Genomic DNA, 25340 nt, shown 5'->3' on the forward strand with positions numbered 1-25340 from the left:
TACCGCCGTCTGAATAAGCCCAAACGCTGTGATGTGTTAAAAAAAAAAAAGCCACTCAAAATCGCAACAAAAATGCAGGGATTTCTGAAGGCATGTGAGCGTGGCCTTACAGATAGAACTAGGCACTTTGGTTCAGTGTTTGCTTTCTTTAGGCATAAGGTTTGGTATGACTTGCCAAATCAACTCTGATTTGGCCTTATCTGTTGGAAGAACATTCTTGCCACACTGTGCATTTCATAAACACACGAGTGTATATTAGCTGCACCTTCACGGCCGTCCGATATATGCTGCCCATCTGATGCATTGATTTACATGCATCAGTTCAGATGGGTGTATTCCCGCAGCGTAAAAGCGGTCGGCCAGGATAGCGCATTTGGGCCGGGAGCTTTTACGTCAGCCAGGAAAGATAGTTCAGGAACGATCTTCTGGCCGGAATATGGTGGCGGCTCCCATAGACTCCTATGGGAGCTGCTGGAGCAGGGAGTTTAGCAGCGTGACTGCTAAACTCCCACCCCCCTTCCCTCCTCTCCACCTCTTGCCGACTGTTGGCAATGGGAGGGGGTGGGATGGGGCAGGAGATAGTGGCTAAGCTCCCACCCCTCCCATTGCTTGAAGCCAACAAGGGGCAGGAGCTTAGCACACTATCTCCTGTCTCCTTCCCTTGCTGAGAGATGGGGGGAAAGGGGGAGGCACTTTAGCAGAGCGATTTTCTGCTTGTGGAAAAAAAAATTACAGCATGCTCTATTTTTTGGCGGCTTCAGCATGGGTGGGTTTCACTGAAGTCAATGGAAGGCATCCGACCAGAAGCCCTTCCGCAATTGATATTGCAGAAAGGACACGGGTCACCCACGTCATCGCCTAGCGACGGCACGGGAAAAACGTGTCCAACGGCGAGCTGTGCGGAGCGTCCGCAGTGCAGATTATGCAGACAATGTCAGGTATGTGCAGACCCGCTGGGCACAGGGGCGGACCCCGCATGTGGAATCCGGCTCTGCCGTGTGCAGGCGGCCAAACAGGGTTTTAAGAAGATTTGCTGCGTTTCCAAGGCGGAGACGCTTCAAACTCTTCGTTTAGGATTTTGGGGCAGATTTTCTGTTTCCCATGAATCTCTCTCTCGGACCCCCGCCGCAGGTAAGGCCTCACACAGGCACTGTTTACCGCAATTAGCGCCGTGCTATTCGCGGTATAACACTCCCATTGTTCTCAGCGCAGCCTCTCGGCCAGCGCCGCAGTCTGTGAGCGGAGGCCAGTCTGTATTTGACGTTTAGTGCTCCTCATCCATGATGCTCCCCTGTGATATGGCTACAAGATGGGCTGGTATTACACCGGGGTGTAAGAAGGGAGTGTCATGGCCCCCACACTGCACTAGTGGGCAGCAGCACTGGCAGGGCGAACTCTCCCTTTCTGCCTCATGATTAGATGCGTCTACTCTGTACTAGTCTGGGCACACAGAACTGCTGGGAAGGATGACAGCATTGCTTTACGTCATCCCTGATGTCACGTCCCACCCAGCCCCTCCTGTCATTACTGGAAGCCTCCTAACGGTCCTCACGTCAGCTGACACGTCCACACCCCGTGACGCGTCACGTGCTCGCCAGGTGACTAAAGATAGGCATCACCGCGCATGCGCAGCGGCGGAAGCGGTTTGTCTGGGCACGTGAGGAGTGCGACGTCATCGTAAACACTCGTAGGCAAGATGGCGGCCCCTGTCACCGGAAAGGTAACGGAGAACGGGCCGCGGTAGTGGCTGCTTCCATAGTAACACTGGGCAGAGCTGCACTGTTGTGTCTGTCCACTGGCGCCATAGAGACGTCCAGTCAGGTGTGCCCGTGCAGCAGTCCTCGCTCACACATGGCTGTGTCCTGGTTGTCAGGGCTTCTCTCTGCCGGACAGTGCAGGCTGTTCTTCTACTGTATAGCCAGCATTGTGCCAGTCTAGTGCCCTCTGTGCAGTGGTGTGTGCCAGGCTTTATGGGTGGTTCAGTGTCTGCAGGGCATCAGTTGTGCAGGGGTATGGCCTGCAGTGCCCAGACTGGCAGTGCGGCACACATGTGGCATTGGGGGGCTTCAGAGACCACTTCTGCTCTAGTTAGTACAGTTTAGGTGCGCCTCCACAAACATGTCCTCTCCAGCAGCGCCATGGCCTGTAGGGGGCGCTGCCTCGTGTAGGACGGCTCCAGATGTCAGGCTGCGGCGGGGGTTTCCGTTTTCTGCTCCATTCGGGGAGCAGGGAAGGGGAGTCCCCCGTCCGAACAGCTCCATCTTAGGATCTACGACGGAACCTTCGAATACAGATCTGAAGCAGCCTAATGTGCAGGGGAGGAGGTGAGCTGTGACCTCACCTGTTGTGTTATCTATATAGAAGTTTCACCTTTCATTGCATTGCTGCCTAAGTATGACGGCTGGGGAGTTTTCTCCACAGAACAGCAAGTGGCAAAACTGTAGGATTTTAGGATTTCCTAAGTTGTCCAATTCTTAAAGAGCCAGCCCCCTACCTTAAGCACTATAAACTAAGCCTGGGTCTCTCACACGGGGACAGCGATATCGCCAGAAGAAAATTGTAACTATGCTCTGTGCGATATCGCTGCGTTTTTTTTCATTGCGATTTTTGTAGTGTTCTTTTGCTGGAATTTTTAGGGTGGTTTGAAATATAAGCCCTACCCTGAAAGTAAACCCTAGCGGCATTAAAAACCAATACATCACCTAACGGGCTGTCCGCTCCGCCACACTTGTTTCTAGTCTTCAGCCAGCGCTTCCTTGTCAGGTGTTTCTAAAATCCCGCCTCCAGGAAGTGCCTGCTCTAATTGGCTCTCGAGCTCTGCGGCTAAGCCATTCAATGCAATGAGCGATGCCGCTAAGTAGTGCAACCAATCTAAAATGAGAGCAGAAGGACTACTTGGCACACCGCTCAATGCATTCCTCTCAGTCCTGATGCCAGGGGGAGGTAGGTATAACACCTACAGGCTCAGCAGTCACCTACTGTCATCCCATAAGTAGGTGACAGACTCCCTTTAACTCTTTCCCATCCAATTTGTATCCTGGTTTTCCTAGGGGGCTTACTCTTTTTCTGCTGTTCTACAACGACGCTATCTGCTGGCTAAAGCCAGTACTGCATGAGGTGACACGTTGGATAGGCTCCGACAGCAGAGAGGCTGGCAATATACAGTAAGAGAACCCCGACGGACGTCTCCCAACATCGAAGCTGTACAGCCTTAAATCATAATGTCTTTAGCTGTCAGACAGTGGATCGGAAAGGGTTAAATATGTTTAACATGAAGGCCTGATTTGTACAATAGCTTCTCGCACCTGTGGCTATGTCAGGGCTGTCTTCTTAAGGTACCCCTGCACAAATCTAAAAGGGGGTTTCCAAGACTTTAAAAAGCAATTTTTACATGCCCAAAATGGTGAGAAATTAAGAAAAAGTGGATATTTCGGGCAACTTCCCATCCAGCATTGCAGCCCCGATACCTGCTGCTCGGAAACCCAGAAGAAACAGCGGCCAACCGTGTGCAGTTTATTATGTGACTTCTCAGCCAATCACAGGCTTCAGCAGTGATTGTTTCATGGTCACCAAAGCCTGTGATTGGCTGAACAGGCATGTGACCGCTTGGTTCTGAGCGGTTGCAGCGATGGACGGGGAGCCATCAGAATAGGGGAGTATGCAGTTTTAAGTCTTGTATCTAGAGAGCTTTTCCCAAAAGTTAGAAGCCAACAAGGACGAGCCGCTGGGCAGGGTCCACACAACCTGCTCTTCTCTCACATCATGCCCATCCACAGGTCAACAGCCGTCTCAGTAAGCAACAACGACGAATCCTATATCCTGGTAAAGCCAGCAGGGATAGTCTAGGCCTGTCAGGCCCGATTCAACACATATCCCCACATGTTTCAGATATGCAGTTCTCCATGGCTGGAAGCCATTGGATCTCTTCTCAGTAGGTCTTGTGTAGGAGGACCTTCCTGCAGCCATTGTTGGGCTTCTGCCGTCACTTCTAGTGGTTTGTGGATGGCTAAGTCCTCTGCCTACCCAAGAATACATACATGGGGTGTTGTAGCAATAGTGAGGTGGTATACATAGGTCCAGAAGCGAATCACGTTTAGGCAGGACCATAATATATGTAGTAGGTGTCTAGCGCCAGTTATATATAGGGTTGAGTCTCGTAAGCCAATGTTCTAATGAGTAAGGCGGTGTTCTATGCACTAAGAAGTATGGGCAACCCTTGCTCTTCACTAAGGGATTGTACCAGTAGTATCCTGCCAGAGCTCTTCCACGATCAGTCCTAAGTCCCCCTTTTAGTCTTTGGTTGGCGATAGTGGTTTTCCCTGTTCTTTAGTTGGAAGGTGTTGTAGACCGGCCATGAGCCCGGCCAAGCTGTCTGAATTGCCAGGTCTAGAAGTGGGTTATTCTTCATTGCCGCACGTTTGCTTGTTCTATAAGTTAGTTCTAGCTTTGTGAGGCGGATAGATGTTATAGGATGGATTGTGTGGAAGTTCTGACTCCGCTTGGAAGTCCCAGAGTTGTTCTGCATTCGCTATAAAAAAGAACCAGCGGTATACATCGGATAACCTTACATTGTCAACCACCAAAACCTTCAAGACTAGCCAGTTCAGGGAGCCGTTGGGCATCCCAGACTGAAGTGTGTAGGGTCACCCAGCGATGCCTCGTAGGGCCCTGGTCTTATACCGTACTCTGTGAAATGTATAATACAGTTGCCTTCAGAGGGTGCGTTCTAATTTTTTAGGATTCAAACAGGTAGCCGGTGGCTAGCAATAGTCTTGTCATGCCGTTATTGGAATCCTTGCCTGCCAATCGCCATCTTTTAAAGGGCTTGTCCAGTTTTTTTCCCCCATTGTTTATAGAATAGGACATCTTAGTTTTCTTCTATACAGACATTTTAGATTCCGCTGGCACACATATGTTATATTGGTGCAGTTGATCCCTATCGGTGTAGTCCATGGAGCAGTCAGTCCCCTGGCGGGAGGTGGCGGCACATGTCTATATGCAGACTGCTACAGGGAGTACGACTGGTGCCGCCGCGTGCAAAGTCTGTCCCAGGTTCACCCCACGTGCAATCTGGTAGTATCACAATATCTGTGTTCAGGATGGTGATGTCTGACAAGTGAATACTGACACCTACCTTAGTGAACGGTCATCACAGATGGTGTTGTAAGTGGCCACCATTGACCTCTGAACCCAGAACTGCGTGTCAGCATGTGGCAGCCAACTTTCAACGACAGTAATTGTGGCAAGCTTACATCTGTTGAGTGGTGCGGGGTTTATTGGTGAGCACTAAAGGGAACCTGTCACCTCTATAGCAACGGAAACTAAGTTGTGGTGCTGTTAGGGGGTAACGGGGACCCCGGAAAATATTTATTATTACTCGCCTGCTTCCTGGTTCCGGCCCTGTCCGCCACTGAAGACAAAGTCCGACTCTTCAAGTCTATGGGAGAGCGCACACTTGGCAATCTGAGATTTCTGTGTGCCATGTGACCTTCAGAGGGAACCACAGAGAGGGCGAGTATAAATATATACCTCAGCTGGCTCCCTGTCCTCTACCACAACAGCACCACAACTTGGTTTATGATGCTGTACAGAGGTAATGGGCTCCCTTTGAGTGGCCCCACAAGGTGTAAGATCCAGTGATCTCGGCGGACAGACCCTTAGAGAGGATCATATCCCCAACGAAAGGGTGACTTTTCACCATGCTCTGGTTGGATGTCTGGCCGGTCGCCCAGCCTTCATGGAAGTAACTTTCTGCAGCTCCTCATCATCCAGCTGGTTCACGAATTCTGTGACTATTGTCCCGTAACGCTTGGTATTGATGGTGTAAGTGAAGAAGATGGGGCAGTGATGTGGCAGCGGGCAGTGCCCACCACACAATAACCTTTACAGGATGCAGTGATCTCTTCTGGAGTCCACAGGGGTCAGTTGTGGCCACTATCCGTGTGTTTTGGCTAGTCATGTGCCCACACAGAGGGGGCAATACTTCGTCTGTCAACCACATGATGTCCAACGGTTTGTGTTGTTGGTGTAACTCTCACAGGGTACTGCTCCCGGTTACTGGCACTCCACCATATCGGGTCCTGGACATCTAGCGGCTCTCTGACATGTTGCCAAGCACTTATCAGTTTATGATCAATGACAACCCTGTAATCTACAGACTCTGCTGCACTAATTCTATGTTTCTATGTAATAAATGGCAGCAGTTGTTAGGTCCGTGGAGCTGGGCACGGGGGCCCAGATCACTATGTCTGTACCCCATATCGCCTATACACTGGGTAGGTAAGTGTGCTCGCTGGGGGCTTCACTGCTGGTACCCTGGTGATCGTCGTAAAGGGGGCCTGTGTTCCCTGTTTGAATGGAGTGGTGATCGAGTTAATGTTCTTCTACTCCATTTAACCCCCTCATGATCACCTTTGTATTTCGGCCGTTAAGGAGCCTTATTCTGATGCAGGTGCCTTTTTACAATACTGCATCAGAAGCCTGGCACGGCTCTCCCGTGCCAGAGGGAACTGGCGCTTGGCTGTCATATGATAGCCTGGCACTTGTTCAAATAGCGGGGACTGGAGAAACTGCCGATCACTGCTTGTTTAACTCTTTACATGCAGTAGTCAATGTTACAGCAGCATATAAATAGCTGATAGAAGGAGGGAACTCCCTGTCACCCATCAGACTCCCACAATGTGATTGCAGGGTCCTGATGGGTTGCTATGGCACCTGCAGACTTGAATATGACTGCTGGGTCTGCCCGCTAGCGGGGCTGAGTTTCATAGGCAATATAATACACTGCTATACTGAAGTATAACAGTGTATTATAAGAACGATCAAGTGGAGTGAAACTCAAGTTCCCTAGTGAGACAAAAATGAAACTTTAAAAAGTATTTAAAAAAATAAAAACGACACAACCCCCATGTTCCCCCCTTTTACCATGAAAAAAGAAATAAATAACCATAACAAATCTGGTATTGCCGTGTTCGTAATGACCCACGCATAAAAGTTAAAATGTTATTTAACCCTTACGATGCATGCTGTGCGGAAAAATAAAAAAACTGGCAAAATTAGCCATTTTTGTTATATTTGCCCTTACAAAAATAGAACAGAAAGCGATCAAAAAAGTCGTATGGATCTACCAATAGTACCATTAAATAGTACTTGTCCTGCCCAAAAAATCCCATCAACAGCACTGTTGGCAAGAAAGAAAAATGTTGACGTCTTTGAATGCAGCAATAAAATAAAAGCTTATTTTAAAAAAAAGGTAGCCACTTCTTACTGTGCTCGGTGCAGTCATGGCTGGCGGTTATCACCATGGGCTATTTTTGTTCCAAAATGTAGGGGTTTCTTCTGCGTGTGCTTATCTCTCTCCCCCCCCCCCCCCCCCGCCAACGATGCAGAGCTGTACAGCCCCCGATCAGCAGGCTGCTTTACATGAAGGAATCATTTTTAATTCATTGCCGTTTTAATAATAGTGTAAGGATTTTTGATCCCCAGATATTGAAAATGTTTTCTTAGTTAGATCTACAAACTCTAGTTTTTTTCCTAGCCTAAGGCCTCCCTCACACAGGGCGTTTGCAGAAACGCAGCGTTTTGCAACGCTGCGTTTACTGCAGATTCCGCCCCGTTTCAGCAGCGCTGGCATACTTTATGCCAGCGTTTTGGCTGCGTTTTCAGCTCGGCTGAAAACGCAGCCAAGAATGCTGAAAAGAAAAAAAAACTAAATACTCACTAGCCGCTGCAGTCCGGGTCGCGGCCGCTGCTCTCTGCCGCTGATCCGGGCTCCCTCTGCACTCAGAAGTCTATTGCCGGCAATAGAGTGCTGTGATTGGTTGTCGGCGCTTGCTCGATGCCCAATCACAGCCCTTCATTGACTGTCTCAGCCAATCAGAGCTTGCCGGCGCTGATTGGCTGAGACAGTCAATGAAGGGCTGTGATTGGGCGCCGACAACCAATCACAGCACTCTATTGCCGGAGCCGGGGTTCTCAAACCTGGCCTCCGTCAATAGACTTCTGAGTGCAGAGGAAGCCTGGATCAGCGGCAGAGAGCAGCGGCCGCGATCCGGACTGCAGCGGCTAGGTGAGTATTACTTTCTTTTCTTTCTCTACCTAGCAGGGACTGATTTTCGGGGTGAGGGCTTCTATTGCAAGCCCTCACCCCGAAAATCGGCGAGCGGTTAACGCTGCCAAAAACGCGGCACCAAGTGTTGCCGCGTTTTCAGCAGTGCTAAAACCGCTGCCCATTCATTTCAATGGGCGACGCAGGGCTGAAAACGGCCAAAAATAGAACATGCATCGCTGTCAAAGCGCAGCGTTGGAAGGCGCTGTGTTTTCAGCCCTGTGTGAGCAGCCCCATTGAAATGAATGGGAGTGTTGTACAGCGTTTAGCACTGGGCTGAAAAGGCAGCGCTAAACGCTGTATAAAACGCCGTGTGTGAGGGAGGCCTTACTGTGTCTTTCAGTCTTCTCTTTCGTGTCCGTGACAATTCCTAGTACATACACACCCTGCAGACAAGGCAATATGCCAAACCTTTCTATGAAAAAGTAGAACAGAACTGATTTCCGTTGTGCATGTGACTCTAAATGTCTTATTTTGGGCCTTTTATGACTTAAATCTAATTAATGAATGCATCATGTTAGTATTTCTCAGGATGTTTTTAGTTCTTTATATAGTGTTTAATTGACTACCGCTGATTGGGCGCCCCTCAGGAGACTATGGGGCATTTATAGGACCTTAGTTTTCATTCAAAGTTCCTGAATAGCAATACTGGCTCCATAACGCAGGTTGTACCGTGTGCCAGGAACTGTGTGACAAAAAATGGAAAATGTCGTGTTTTTTCAATTGGCTCTGGAACAGGGCCGATCAAGTAAATTAAATAGATTAAAGGGGTTATCTGGGACTTTAAGCATTTTTTCCATTACTGATCCATCCTCGGGATTAGTCATCAATAGGTGATCTGCGGAGGGTCCGTCACTCTGGATCCCTGCCAATGAGGCAGCATCAGAAGCAGATTGTGCTGCCCAAAGTGCAGGCACAGCTCCTATTGAATTCAATAAGGGCTCTGCCCGCCGTACCAAACCGGGTCGTTGCAATGTTGACAGCACTTTCTGCTTCCAGCTCTGACCACATTGATAATCAGTTGATTAACCGGGATCCCAAGAGGCGGACCCCCTGCCGATTATCTATTGGTGAATTATCCTGAGGTTAGGTCATCAATAGAAAGATGTCCAAAATCCTGGGCAACTCTTTTAATTCACCATTTCCGTCAAGCACAATTCTGATAGTGGCTCTTCTCTTATGGGCAGAGCTGATGCTAGGGCAGAGGGGAGGACACGCTATCATGGTGTCCGGGAGGCTGGGGAGTGAGATGTGGTTCTAGTGAAGGGCATAGGAGTAGTAGACAGATCCCAGGGGCACATTCCTTAGGCTAGTTTCACACGGGCGAGAGCGATTCCCTGTCATAGCCGCAGCAGGGGGTCGTGGAGTTCTCCCATTGTTTTCATCAGGGCCGGCACCATTGAAAGCATGTGGAAACCCCTAGATGCGAGGGGTTTTCACATGCAAGCAGGCTTGCATCCTTGCGGGGCTGAAGTAATCCCCCGACGTGGCCGTCACAGCCGCAGCAGGGGATTGTGATATTCTTCCATTGCTTTCAACAGGCCAGCACTGCTGCCACCAGCCCCATTTAAAACTATGGGAATCATGGTAAAAAGATAGGACATGCTGCAGTCTTTTTCCTACATAGCATCGCGGTGCCATGCAGGTAAAAATCGCACATGTGTATCAACCTATTCAAAACAATGGGGTTCATATCTGTGCTTTCGCAACGCACAAATCTCACGTGGTTTTCTCTACCGTGTGAAACCAGCCTCACTCTGACATTGAAATCCAGCCTTACTGCTGTATTACAAGGCTCCTCGGCCCATTTCTCAGGGGCTACTGTCGCAGTACTCCTTTAACCCCTTGAGTGGCAGGTTTCCTACCACCCTGTCGTGCCCACCAGGGCAGGTTTTTTAAAATGGTCTAATCATTGAATTTCAACTAGTTTTGCAGTTGCGTCTCAAGAGCCATAACTTTTTCATTTTTCCATTGACATGGCCATATAAGGGCTTGTTTTTTGCGGGACAAGTTGTGATTTTTTAAACGGGGGAGGAAAAAAAGAAATGGGGCAAAAAGAAAAAAGGGGCCATGTCATTAAGGGGTTAAATAATGTATTAACTTCCTTCTCTGGGTCATTACGACGCACATGGATAGCACATGTGTGATTGTATTTTTGATTTTTTACAAAGTAAAGGGAGACAAGTGTTTTTTTTATTTTTTTAATAATTTTTTAACTTTTTTTTTTTTAATTTTTTAAAATTTTTTTATTTTTTTTTTGTCCCTTTAGGGGACTTCCACAGGGACCCATCAGGACCCCTGATCACATTCCAGGGGTCCGATGGTGACAGCCCTTTACATGCTGCAGTGACAGCCCTTTACATGCTGCAGTCACATAGACTGCAGCATGTAAAGGGTTAACACAGCAGAGATCGGAGGTTTTCTCTGATCTCTGCTGTAAGAGCTAGTACCTAGCTGTCCTCTGACAGCTAACAACCAGCTCTCCCTGCCACAGAGACCATCGGCTTGCTACTGACAAGCCGATGGTCTCTATGGCAACCTGTAAACAAAGCAGGACATTGCCGACATGTCGGCAATATCTTCTGCTGGTTTTTCAAAGCCCTTGCTTTGTTCTCTGTGGGACTGTGCAGGCAGAGCACACTGCCACAGCTTGTGGCATTGTGCTCTGCAGCTCCCATAGTGATACATAGTGATATAGAGCCCGGAAATCTTCCGGGCTATGTTGCTATGAGCAGTGGAGCTCGTCCCGGAAATTTTCCGGGCGTGCCACTCAAGGGGTTAACTTTAGAATAGCAGTAAAGCTACCAGCATCTGTATACTTAAGTGTGCAAATTAACGAATGATGATCATCGGAGAAAGAGCAAGAGACCTTATTTGTTGGAAGTCGGCTCTGCTCCTTCTAACGAGCCCAGGCCATTGTTAGTTTTATATAACACTAGCTGATATACCCGGCTTCGCCCGAGTTAATTTGGTACTGGTGTTTATCTGGTGTTCACACGGAAAATCTTATAAAGTCGTGGTTACTTTAGAGATACTGAGGAAAAACATATGTTCACCATTTTGCATAGTTCTCTGCGTTACCCAGGAAACACCACGTGGAGGTAACCATGCGACATTTCCTTTATATAAAATGACAGCAGGAAGTGAGAGAATTCGATTACGTACGTAAAATTTGGCCGCTAATTCTTTTGCGCTTAGAATTGAATAATCGAGTTGGGACCCATAAGCTTTTCCTATTTATGACATAATAATCAATGCCCGTGCCAAATTTCAAGTTTCTATGACATCGGGAAGTTGTAGAATTAGATTCTGTACGTAAAACTTGGACGCTAGTTCTTTTGCGCTAGACTTGAATAATCGAGTTGGGACCCATTAACTTTTCCTATTTTGGACATAATCTATGCTTGTGCCAAATTTCATGTGTCTACGACATCGGGAAGTTGGAGAATTAGTGGCGAGTCAGTCAGTGAGGGCTTTTGTGTGTGTGTGTGCCCCGTTCTGCCTCTCCCCATTGCAAATAGTGCAGAGGGGCGGAGAGGAGGCACCCCCATCCCCCCCCCCCCCCCCCGCACATGAGGACAACGTATATCGGCTCGGGGTGAAAACCGAGCCGATATACGTTCGTGGGAATGCAGCCTATTGCTGTAGAAAGTAACGAATCCTACAAAAGTCTAACACTAAACCCCTTTTAAATGGGCTGAGAATCTCATCACGCTCTTTGGTGGACAAGCTGGTGATGTGATCACCGGCTCGTCTGCGCTCATTTAGCCTGTATAAACCGCCGGATGGTCGTTGAGTATCACACAGTTATCACGCACCAGTCGTTCAGTGTGAAATATTATGTGAAATATTGAGCGTTCAGCGTTTAAACTGTCCAACAAGTCTTCGAGACAGCAATGATTTTTATGCCGGCTAAAACTGAACAACTAGCGAGAGCTTCACGATTCTTGTTCGCCGTACATTCGCATGTCTTCGTATAAACTGAACAATTATTCAGTTTCGCTCACTTGAAGGATTTTCTGAAAGGTAATTGTTCCGTCTAAATGGCGCATTACGAATGAATCCGTTATCTTGAGTGCTGATACAATGTCTAAATATGGTCTCTAGGGAATGATCAAACTCCACCACCACCAAGAATAGCTCAGGCACCGCTGCTTTAAGAGTTTCAGACTTATAGTTGTATTAACCCATGAATGACCAGTGTAATAAATCACCTTAAGATGCCAGATTCACATTAACCCACTTTACCTCTGACAGTCCTGTTAACATACTAAGGATATTTTCCCGACAAGATCTTTTTCATAAATGGCATTTGCCATGTGGTATTAAAAAAAAAGTGTATGGGTTGTTGTGAATGGGACAGTGCTAATCATGTTTTGTTTGTTTTTTTTTTAAATTAGTTTTTTTACCTTTATGTCCCTGTAGGAGACCTGAACCTGTAATCCTATGATTGTTCAGATAATACACCGCAGTACCTCTCTACTGCAGTGCATTACTGTATAGTTTACTATTTGGGTGCGTTTACACAGAACGATTATTGTTAAAAAAAAAACGCTGGATCGCTCACATTCGAACTCTAATCATTCAGTGTAAACGCAGCCAGCGATCAAACAATGATAATTCATTTGCTTATCATTCATCCTTCATTTCATGCAACCATGAAAATGATTGTTGGTTCATTCAGTTTAAATACTAATCATTCAGTTGTTGCCGGTCACTGTCCCAGTGAATGTGAAGAATGATTTGCAAGCGAACAATTGATCTGCCTGTATAAATGGGCTGCACGAGCAAACTTTGTCATAGTTCGGTCCATGTCATAGCAGACCCAGAGGACATTGACTGGCAATTAGTTGCTATGGCAACCCATTGTCCCTTCACAAATTGCCGTCCGATGGGTTGTCCACTACTGTCTTTGGTCTGGGCCCTCCAGCTTCACATGCTAGAGATGTTACTCATTCCATCATCACTGCGCCGCACTGCCAACAGTGCATGCGCTGTTGGCAGTCCTCGGCCAGGATGGACGTCACACACGTGTGCTGTCGTTAGGGTGGCAGAAGCACTTGATGGTGGGACACATGACAATTTCAGTGGGCAGAGCTGGAGACGTCATGATGGGTAAAAACAAGGGGCACTGTTTTTCAAACACCGGTGAGAGAGTCCAGACTGAAGGCAGCAGTGGATTGTCCAATGCTAACTTGCATATGGCACAGGCTAATACCTGGACTGTGGAGCCACGCTGGACAGAAATAGTTATTTATGGATTCCACGTAACATTGTACAGTATATTCGGTTTATAGCACAAAAACTAGGTGACCAACTTCCTTTAACTACAGGGACCGCTGTTTTCTCTGATTCCCCCTGTTGCAGCAGGATCCTGGCTGTCAGTTACAGCTGGCGCCTGCTGTGGATGCTGGGGGGCTCAACTCCTGAGCCTGCCTTATCTGCATGCTGTACACCATTTTGCCGAAGCCCGTTCCCTACCGTGATGTACATGTATATTATGGGGCAAGAAGGGGTTAATGTTTTTATAAGAAACAATATATAAATGTGACTTGCTATCTGAATCCTGCTGCATGTCTGAGCTCCAGCGATGATCCTCTCCACCTTCAGTGGGTATACACATGCAGCTTCACCGTCCAGACCCAAACGGCAATACAAACACAGCATGAATATTCTCTTATTCTTCAGAAGCAGATCATAAAGCTGATGTATGATAAAAAGGACATAAGATAATATTTTTATAAACCTATTTGTAATAGGTTACTGTTAGAAACGTGTTGTTCTTGGGATGTACATGATGGCCACGTACCCTGCTGTCAGAATTGCCAAACTTGTGCTGAGCTCATATACACAATCCGTGAATCTTAACGCCACCGGAAGCTAGGGGTTTGACAGGAGGAACGCCCCTCTCACACACCCAGCTGAAGGTGCTAGAAGGAGCTACAGTCGATGCCTGTGTAAAGGGCCTGTCGTAGATCTGTAGCACTGTAACATCAGGTACCCGGCTCCCACTTGTACACCCCCTGGCGCTCTGCCCTCCGCCCTCCGCCCTCCCTGCTGTCTTTGGGCGCTGCATATGAATGACAGTCCCCCGCTGCAGTTGCCTCCCTGGTGTCCTACACCTGTGTGCGGGGAAGGCATGTCAGTCAGTGTCCTGCGGCGCTGTTTTTCTCCCCACAGTGGCAGCCTGCAGTCTGGGGCCACTGGATGTCAGTGTGTCCCCCCTCGACTACGCTCTGCGCATAAACACAGACGGGGGAGAGGCTACTGCGCCAGCGGTGGCGGACAGGGCGCTAGCACCGGTAGATGGCCCGCTACTGGTAGAGCCATGTCCTCTGCCTCTATGTTACATGAATGCAGCTTTATGGTGAATGTTACTGGGCTGCCAGGACCTGCAGCCCAGGAAACTATGCGGCCAATCAGCATTAGGGGACATGTCTACCACCTTCCCCCATCAAGCTTGACTCCACCAAGAAATCCTGGTGGCGTCAAGATACACTAATACCCCGTGAGTCTTGGCGAGTCACTGTGTATGTCCGCAACTGTATCGCTGACGGTGAGCTGTTCCGATAGTTTTCCCAGGCATTGCAGGGTGGCAGGGTGATATTTTAATTCTCATTCAAAGATGTCTGAAGAGGCATCTACGGTGCGTAATTGAAGCAAACTTGCTAATATTACTATCCAGGACATGCAGAAGCAATGCATGTGAAAAGGAAACTTATTAGTTCAAAATTTCACTACCAGGGGGCAGTGTGGTGCTGTGAGGCATGTAATTTTAAGACATGGGAAAAACACATTTTAAGGCTGTACATGAAACTTGTGTTTGATGTTTTTGATAGGGGGAGAAAAGAGAACACTTTACGTAGTATTTCAGCACTGTTGACTGGGCCATGTGTAATTGTCTGGAAACAGCATGTGCACTGCTTGTCCCTTGTGGATTTCCCATAGACCCCTTCAGCAACCGCTGTAGCACGGTCTTCTGTTTGTGGTTGAGAGATTGGTTTCCGTCTTCTTCCAGGTCAGACTCCCAAACTTCCTGTTTCTTTGCATTCGGCCACCATTCTTCTCAGTGCACTTGGTATCATTGGGCCTCTTTGCATTTGGCCGATTTGCAGAACTTCCTTTTAGTGCTCTTGCAGCATTATTGGTAGTCTGGTAAAACAGATTTATCAGCAAAGCCCATTCTTGGGGAGAAAGAACTGTGCAGTACAACCTGTCTGACAATGACCCCTGTGATTTTTTTTCCATCCCCACCTGAATCGCTTCTGCATGTCCTGAATAGTATTGTTACCAAGTTTGGTTCGCTTACACTCAGTAAATGTCTGTCTAAGCATCTCTAAATAGGGATATTTTAAAGGGCTTTTCCAGAGAAAGTCTTATTGATGACTCCTCTTCAGGATAGATCCTCAATAGTAGATCAGCTGGGGTCCACCGCTTGGGACCCTGACCAATCAGCCGATAGGGCGCCAATACGTGGGGTGCTCCAACCCCAGTGTAGTGGCCGATGCTTGTAATTGCAGGCACAGCTGTCATTTAATCAATTGGTGCTGTGCTGACCACTACGCAGGGGTCTCTGCTCTCACGCCAACTCCTGTGTATTGTGACAATGGGCACCGATCAGTTGAGAATAGGCCATTAATAATGGTATTTCACTGGAAAACCCCTTTAATACCGGGTTCACATGAACATATGGTAAAAAGTAGCAGATCTCGCGCACGCTGCCATGCATTGGCTTCGTGGCTTCTTTTTTTTCAATTTACTTTCCTTCCTATTGTCTCTTAGCAACACTGCATAAAAACTCTGCACATACGCAATGTAATTATGTATGTACGGCGTTTTCATACTCCCCATTAGAGAACAATAGGACTTTATCACGCGTAGTACGTGGCGAGATAGAATATCCTGTGTGATTTACCGCATAGTACGGGAGCGTACATTGCATGTGTAATACATGAGCCTGGCCTAACTGTGATCACCCTGTATTTAACAGTAAGCTCGTTACAAAGATGTTTGTGGTAATGTTAAGGCCTGAATAAATCTTGCTTACAGTTCTTGGACAACCCATTCTAATGTAAAACTTTCAATAAAAAAAAAATATATATATTTATTTTTTAAGCAAGTCTGGAATCATAGCCGCCTCCACTATGGGGTTAACCATGAAAGCCATGACAGTAGTGTGACTAGAGCCTAAAATACATGATTCCGCTCTTCTCCTCCTCTAACCTTCTGTATTTTGCATTGCAGGTGGTCTATGACCAGGAAGGGGTCTTCATACATTCTTCATGTGGGAAATTAGAAGATCAAGACAGCTTAATTCCAGGAACTCTGCGTGTTGTAGAAAAGGTATTATGTTATCAGTGTGAGGTAGAATATGCTATTTGCAGGCTCCACACTCCATCCTACGACTAGGGTTCAGCTTTAATCTACCTGTTTATAACTGAAATGGCTAGAAGTGAATAATGGGCATCACTGAACATACAAGATGGCTGCGTGTACCTCGCGTTACATTATTATACTCCGCTGATGTGGATTGGGTTAAGTGGCTTTATAAGGACGGAATTTATTAGCATGATGCATTCGTTATGTGTATATGTGGAAATGCAGATGGGTAAGTGAACTTATAAGTGCATGGCATCTACAAGGGGACTGTCGTTCAGTTTGTGAGACTAGATGCATTTGATCCCAAGCCAAACGATGTATGTGCAAAAGTATACATTATAGGAACGATTGCAGGTAGCAGCTGGCGCCGCGCCGTAGAGAGCAGTGAGCCTCAGGAGATTGTTTTGTACTGGAAGAACTGCAGTTTTTTGGTTTATATATGTGCGTAATGCTCTTTTTTTTCTGCAACACAAATCTAATTGTACAGAATGTTAGGAGGCTGCATGTCTAGATATGGGGGAAATGACAATAAAAAAGGACATCTTTTCTGTGAATGAATTTAACCTATTCTCGTTGTTCGCTTGTGTTTTGACTTAAAGGATATGGAAGTCATTGTTGATTGGAGACCTCTTGAAGAAACTTTGGACTCCTCAAATATACTCTGTGCTGTAAAGGTATGTGATTTGTACAAAGAGGTTCATGCTGTGCTTGAAGCTCAGAAGATGTGTAGATATGATGCCTTTTAATGGCCAGTAAAAATACATGATGTTCTAGCAAGCTTTCCAACCTACTTAGGGTCTTCTCCTAAGGCATAATGCCTTATGCTTGAGGAAGAACCCTGAGAGGTTGGAAAGTTCGCTAGAACATCATGTATTTTTGTTAGCCACTAAAAGGCATCATATGTACAAGATTACTTGGTTTCTCTTGCTGGGAACAATCCCATGAAGCTCAGCACTGACAGCCTTACACAGTTCACAAAACTCTTTCCAGTCAGCACAGGACACTTGTAGTTGTACCTCCAAAAGCGCTGCATTTTTTTTGAGAGGAAACAGCATTTTTGTGAGCGTTTGCCCGCATTTTTACAGCATATTTTGTGCAATAACAACGGAGGCAAGCTGATGACCTCACATTTTTCCCCCCTCCCGGTGGCATAGTAAGCAGCGTTAAAAACTCTGCGCTAAATTTGGGAGGCCCCATTGAAACGAACAAATGTTCAGTGCAGTATTTTAGTATCCATTAGGGATACTTTTTGGGGGGGGATGAAATAGAGCTGCAGATTGCACTATTCCAGCCCGATGCATCACTTAAAAAAAAGTGTGTATTACATGTATACCACAATGGTCTATGCGTAATGAATGGCACTGTATGGCATCCATCAAGTGAATGAGAAATTACCTTTTATGGTGTATCTGTTAAAGATCATTTATGGCCTATGTGTGATGGATGTGTTATGCACATGCCCAACTGTGGCATTTGTCATCCATAGGCTACAACTGCATCCATTTATCAGATACTCTTTTTGAGGATGACTTTATATGCTGGGGGTGACAGATGCCACTGTTGGCCATTTGTCACCACCTCCATGAAAAGGCTTACAGTGGTTAAAGTGCATACATTTACTGAACACCATCAATGGAGTATACACAGACTCTACTCTGCGTATAGTTTTGCAGCGTTGCCTCTTCTAGGCTCCTAACAGTACAAGAGCTGTTGTAAAGGCTGCATTCACATGTGCACCATGTATCTCTGCCCATTTTCCACTCTTCTTTTTCTTTGTGGATAGAAATTAAAATAACTGTTTCAGTGACTGGTCCCGTTGCTTTCAGTGGGATTTTTAGTCTTTTTGTCTATTTCTGTTCCGTTAACTTAACTTTTTTTTTTTTTTACTGTGAAAATAGCGGTACAAGTTAAAAAAAAAAAACTGAAAAGAAACCTAGGAAAATGGAATTCATCACAGAAACATACATTTCTGTTTCTCTATTCACAATTCAGAGCAGAAAATGGGCCAACATGCACGCGGGAACTCAACTCTGTATAATTTTTAAAAAAGTTTCGTAACAGAATAATATATTTCTGTAAAATGAAAACCTGCTGATTACACTGGTAAAACTGAATAATAGCAGCAGGCCTCATTTTCAAGTTTTTTTTAACATTTAATCACCAAGCATTTTTTTTTTTTGTTTTAAAAAAAATCGCAACTCCTTTATTGATCCATCGACGTCGCTGTATGAGGGCTTGTTTTTGTGGGACGAGTTGTATTTTTCAATGGTGCTATTTAATGTGCCATATAGTGTACAAAAAAACTTTAAAAAAGTTCTAGGTGGAGTAAAATGGAAAAAAAATTCATCATCTTTCAGTGCATCTTGTTTCTACGGGGTACAAATTGCAACAAAAATGACATGATAACTTTATTCTATGGGTCAGTACGATTACTACAATACCAAATTGATGTAGTTTTTTTTTATGTACTACTTTTATTTCTTTTCAAAGACATTTAATTTTTTTTTCAATTATTTTCTGCCGCCATCTTCTTTGCGCAATAACTTTTTAATTTTTCTGTCCACGTAGTTGTGCGAGGGCTCATTTCTTGCAGAACATCCTGTAGTTTGCAATAGTACCATTTTGGAATACATACGACTTTTTGATCACCGTTTCTTGCATTTTTTTTTCTTTGAGACAGAATGACCAAAAAAAGCTGATTTCTGGCGTTTTTATTTTTTTTTTTTGGACGGCGTTCACCGCGCGGGGTAAATAATGCATCAGACTTTTACGGATGCAGCGATACCAAATGAGTATTTTTGTTTTATGATTTTGATTCTTTTATTTAGTCTAACCAATGACCTGTAAAAACGCAGTTCATTAATTACAACTTACTGGTGAATGATCCACAGCGTTTGTCACGTGGAAACCTACCCTATGTGTTACATAAACCTACCCTTATAGTGTTCAGTCAGCACGCAGTGTGTAACAGTGATTGCGGAATAGTTACACAATCACTTTTGTTCTTTTTATTAAGCAAGGGTAATGGCGAGCCGACTGGATTAATTGTACAGGCATATTTCTAAAAAATACAATACAATGACCATTGGATTACAATATTCCCCATAATTGGAAAACCTTACATGGTAGAAAAAAACGTAGATCATATTTGAATTCAGCACTAAAGTTCCTATAAGCCACCTATCTGCTTATCAGTTACAAAGATTGTGTTGCAGAGAGTTATTAGATGAAGTTGCACATTTTGTCAGTCTATACAGCATAGCTGAAAAGTGATCCATAGAAAACAAGAAGTTTTATATCAATGAATGACATTTCTTTCAAAGTTTGATCATTTTGTGTTTATACATTACCCTTTAAAGAACTCCGCTTGGTGATGTCATTTAGCGATCGAACTAAACTGCATGCGTACTTCGGCAGCCAATGTGATGCTTTATTGTATTTAAGCTATCTCCTTTAAATGTTCTCATCTATTCACCTTCATTTTTACCTAAGGACTCCAGTTCGGTTGTGGAGTGGAATCAGTCTCCGAAAGAGCGAAATAACGGTGGTCCTGAACATCAAAACAGTTACGAAGCAGAATGGGATATGATTAATGCAGTTTCTTTCAAGAAGAGGCAATTTACGAATGGAGGTCTGTATTTACATTTTTCTACTGCAAAGGCGTGTTCAAGTTTCTTTTATTATGCAAAGTTATGCAGTTTTGTAAAATGTTTTTGTGTATCTGTGTCTGTTTACAGTCACTAAATGAGAAGCGCCATGGTTTACATCCTGGGACTGAGAACCTGCGCTGGTCATGTGATGATCACATGGGAACGTGGCCCATTAGTCTTGGTTATCAGAGCTCTCTTGTAATGAGCCATATGCTTTTCATCAAAAGAGCTATATAATGACTTATGTTTTGTGGGACAAGCTGTAGTTTTATTGGTGCTATTTTGGGTGAACCCCTTTTTTTTTTCAAATTTTTGGGAGGTAGGAGTAATTTTTATTTATTTTTTAAATTTTATAATTGTGAGATTTTATTTAAAAAATTTTTTTACTGAATCTTCTTTTGACACTTTTTTTGTTCTCAAGGGGAGTTGAAGATGCAGTTGTTTGATCGCTAGTATAGCACATGCATTACTTCTGTAATGCAGTATATTATGCATATGCTCAGTCAATCAGACACTGCCAGAGGCAAGGTCATCATTAACCCCTTAACGACCAGCCCATAGTGTTTTTACGTCCTCCCGAAGTGGGCCTTATTTTCTGAGGACGTAAAAACATGTGTCCTGCAGAGAATAATGCCCCTCGGGCTGTGGACGTGACAGCTCCATGCTGTTGGTGTCCGCAGGTAGCTGACAGCATGGAGCTGTCATCCCGGGCTGTTCGGAGCCCCCCCCGACATTGCGATCGGCGCTATGCAATGGATAGCGCCGATCGCAAAAAAGTAAATAAAAGTGCAATAAAAGTTAAAGATTCAGCTGCTCTGATGGATCGGATCCATCGGAGCAGCTAAAAAATTACTCACCGAGGTCTGCCGCACGACTCCCCGCTGTCCCGATGCTCCGGGCGCCGTAGCCGTCCTTCTGTGCATGCGCGCCAGGCGGCATTACGTCAGCCGCATGCGCAGAAGGCCCGGCGGCGCGGGAGACTTAAAATCTCCTGGCTCCCGGCTCCTGTAGGTAGCCGGGAGGCAGGAGATGTCAGCGGGGACTGCGGTGAGCGGTCCCCGGTACCGCGATCGCCGTTATACAATGGATAACGACGATCGCGGAAAAGTGAAAAAAAGTGTAAAAAAAGAAAAGTTTCACCTCCCCTCATGGATCGGATCCATGAGGGGAGGTGAAAATACTCACCTCAGGTCCGCCGATGTCCTCCGGCCGGTGTCGGGACCCCCGCTGGCTTCTGCGATGTGCCGATGCGGCGCGCATGCGCAAAAGCCGGCGAGCCCGGCAAATTCAAAATCTCCCTGCACCCGGCTGTCACAGATAGGGAGATATGACTGGGGACCGCTGTATGCGGTTTCCAGTCATATGATCACCGTTATCCATCAGATAACGGTGATCATATAAAGTTAAAAAGTAAAAAAAAAAAAAAAAAGTTAAAAGTAAAAAAAAGTTTAAAAAGTTAAGGTTTCATCTCCCCTTATGGATCGTATCGGTAAGGGGGGATGAAATTACGTACCCAAGGTCCCGGATTTGTTCCCTGGTGGGATGTTGATCCGCGGATCTTACCCCAGCTTCGGCGCATGCGCCCGTCAGCATGGTGGCGGACGCATGCGCAAAAGTGAAATATTGCCCAAGAAATATAAAATCTCCCTGCTGCTGGCTACAAAAGGTAGCCAAGAGCCTGGAGATGTCACGGGGAGCCGCGGTATGCGGTTACTGGTCACGTGATCGCCGTTATCCAATGCATAATGGCGATCACGTAAAAGTTCTTTAAAAAGTGGCAGTTTCATTTCCCCTCACCGATGCGATCGGTTGGGGAAGATGAAACATCTTCTTGGAGGCTTCCGCATTTGAATCCAGATGCGATTATCCTCCATGGACCCTTCCAGCTGCTGCGCATGCACCCGCCGGCAAAATGCCGGACACATTCGCAGGAGCCGGGAAGCCCAGGAAATTTTAAATCTCCTTGCTCCCAGCGACCAATGGTCGCTGAGTGCTTGGAGCAGTGACCGGCGGCCTCGCTGAGCGGTCCCCGGTCACATGATAAAGTAGCGATCTAACATTAGGCCGGTCACACATGACCAGAGAGGAATTACAGGTTCTGCATGCGCTTGATCAGCGGTAATCCACGGATCAATCGCATGCATTGGATTACACAATTCCCTCCAATTAGCGGGTCGGAATTACGTAATCCACTCGCAGAAACAGAACACAGCATGCTATATTTTACCACGAATATCTGCGACCTAGAGCCCTTTGTGCTCTATGACCGCGGATATACCCGCACCCCATATGCAAACACATTGTGTACGGGCTGCGGGTACCCGGGTCATCTCTAAGCGACGGCACGGGAAATGCAAACAAAAAACCGCCTGCGTGAGTAGGCAGTTATGCGCAGTACATTACGCAACCGTACGCAGGGTCACAGCCGGGCTCACAGCTGGAATACGCTGCGGGCCTCCGCAAGCAGATTCCGCCTACGGCTACGTGAGCCCGGCGTTATTCAGACCACTACCTGTAATCCGTAATTTACAAGAACCCCCTGGAACGTTCGTCTTCCTGCAGTTCCAGGAGCAGCTTGTTGAGCGCCTTCTCTGTGAGACCGCCGCACCTCAGCAAAATTACAAAGCCTCACAGCGCAACTTTCTACACCCCATCCCCACCGCTGAGGTTACGAAATACCCCCCAAAATACATGCGAGGAGGGGGGGGATACCCGGTTTTCTTGCCCCATGTGCCCAACCCAACCAGCCTCCGTAATTACCCCTGTCTTCGGACATAAAACGCAGTTTATATTATTACCTTTACCTAATATTTAGGGAATGCCAAAAAAAGGGGATGGCGGGGGGGGGGGGGGGGGATTATTTTTAGGAAGTCAAATTTTTTTCCGTATAAGTGGGCAATGGGGCCTGGAATTTATTCAGTTCTGCCCTGAAATCCAGCGGCATTCCCTCCATTATGGGCCTAGCCATGTGTCCTGTAAGTAGATTAGGGCCACAATGGGTATGTTTCTGAACACGGGACAAACAGGGGTATCCATTTTGGGGTGAAAGTCTTCATTCCTATGTACACTGTAAAAAAAAAACAGTTTTTAAATTGACAAAATTGCCAAACAAATGAAAATCGTAATTTTTTCCTTTTGCTTTGCTTAGATTCATTCAAATACTTTGGGGTCAAAATACGCAGTACACCCCTAGATGAATTTGTTAAGGGGTCTAGTTTTTAAAATGGGGTCATTTGTGGGGGTTCTCTATCGTTTTGGACGCTCAATGGCTCTACCCTGAAATTCAACGGGTGCTCCTTCCATTATAGGCCTAGCTATGTTTCCTTTAAGTAGATTAGGGCCACAATGGGTATGTTTCTGAACACGGGACAAATAGGGGTATCCATTTTGGGGTGAAAGTCTTCATTCCTATGTACACTGTACAAAAAAAACAGTTTTTAAATTGACACAATTGGCAAAAAAATGAAAATCATAATTTTTTCCTTTTGCTTGGCTTAGATTCATTCAAAACTGTGAAGTCAAAAAAGTCATCATACCCCTAGATAAATTCGTTAGGGGGTCTACTTTTCAAAATAGGGTCACTTGTGGGGGTTCTCCATCGTTTTGGTCACTCAATGGCTCTACAAGTGGGCAATGGGGACTAAATCTCCTTCAAGCAAAATGTCTGTTCCGAAAGCCACTGCTTGCTCCTTTCATTTTGGGCCCCATTGTGCATCCAGACATATGATTAGGGCCACAATGGGTATGTTTCTGAGCACGGGAGAAACAGGGGTATCCATTTTGGGGTGCAAGTCTTCATTCATATATGTGCTGTACAAAAAAACTGCTTTTAAAATGACAGAATTACCAAAAAAATGAAAATTGTAATTTTTTTCCTTCGGCTTGGCTTAGATTCATTCAAAAACTGTGAAGTCAAAGAAGTCATCGTACCCCTAGATAAATTCGTTAAGGGGTCTACTTTTCAAAATGGGGTCGCTTGTGGGCGTTCTCCATAGTTTTGGTCACTCAATGGCTCTACAAGTGGGCAATGGGGCCTAAATCTCCTTCAAGCAAAATTTCTGTTCCGAAAGCCACCGATTGCTCCTTTCATTTTGGGCCCCATTGTGCATCCAAACGTAAGAATAGGGCCACAATGGGTATGTTTCTGTGCACGGGACAAACGGGGGTATCCATTCTGGGGTGCAAATCCTAATTTTCATGTGTACTATAGAAAAAAGTCCTGTCTTTAAAATGACATATTTGCAAAAATATGAAATTTTTGTTTTTCTCTTCTAAATTGCATTGACTCCTGAAAAAAAACTGTGGGGTTAAAATACTCATGACACCCCTCAGTGAATACGTTAAAGGGTGTAGTTTTTAAAATGGGGTCACTTGTGGGGGTATCTATCATTTTGACTCCTATGAGCCTTTCCAATCTTGGATTGGTGTAGGAAAACAGTGTTCCTCAAAATGCTGAAAAGTAATGTTACATTTGTACGTCTCCTAAATGGTTAAAAAAAAAACGAAAGTTTTTCCAATGTGCACCCAAAATAAAGTAAACGGATGAAAATATAAATCTTAGCAAAAATTTCTATATTATGTTTGCACATATTTGAGATATTGCAGTTGGAAATGTGAAAAAATGACGATTTTTTCAAAATTTTCCCAATTTTGGCGCTTTTAATAAATAAACACAAATTCTAGCGGTCTTTTTTTTCCACCTAAATGAAGTACAACATGTGGCAAAAAAACAGTGTCAGAATCGCTTGGATATGCAAAACCTTTCTGGTCTTTTTCCATGTTAAAGTGACATGTGTCAGATTTGCAAAATTTGGCCTGGTCATTAAGGCATAAACAGGCTTGGTCACTAAGGGGTTAAGGCTGCTCTCACACAGTCGTTTTGTAAAAATGCTATGTTCTTAAACGTGGCGTTTTTAAACGTGTTTGACAGTGTGATTGCAGTGGGTGAAGGGGTACCTTAAAAAAAAACAAAAAACATGCTGAACGCATGAAAATAGAACATACAGCATTCCATTTAGTACGCGTTAGAAACGCTTCGCTAAAACGCTCGTCTGAAAAGTCCCATTGAAATCAATAGAAGCTCAGTGCAGCGGTTTTAGCAGGCATTTTAAGTAAAAAAAAAAAGCCTGTGTGAGAATGGCCTAAGGCCGGTTTCACATGGTTTCCATCACATTTACAATTGTTTAAAATGATCGCCTGTGTGA

The 25340-nt window shown here is 45.5% G+C and overlaps 1 protein-coding gene across 1 annotated transcript in view; it reads left to right on the forward strand.

Moving 5' to 3' along the window:
* The first annotated feature begins 1610 nt into the window (after window positions 1-1610).
* Window positions 1611-25340, forward strand: part of TBC1D15 (TBC1 domain family member 15) — a 106252-nt gene continuing 82522 nt past the window's right edge. Inside the window, exons 1-4 of the mRNA XM_066591644.1 lie at window positions 1611-1720; window positions 16352-16450; window positions 17086-17160; window positions 19979-20117. Coding sequence (XP_066447741.1) covers window positions 1697-1720; window positions 16352-16450; window positions 17086-17160; window positions 19979-20117 — 337 coding nt within the window. The 5' untranslated portion in view covers window positions 1611-1696. The remainder of the gene's footprint in view (window positions 1721-16351; window positions 16451-17085; window positions 17161-19978; window positions 20118-25340) is intronic.

This window comes from Eleutherodactylus coqui, chromosome 2 (assembly GCF_035609145.1).
Source record: "Eleutherodactylus coqui strain aEleCoq1 chromosome 2, aEleCoq1.hap1, whole genome shotgun sequence".
NCBI lineage: Eukaryota > Metazoa > Chordata > Amphibia > Anura > Eleutherodactylidae > Eleutherodactylus > Eleutherodactylus coqui.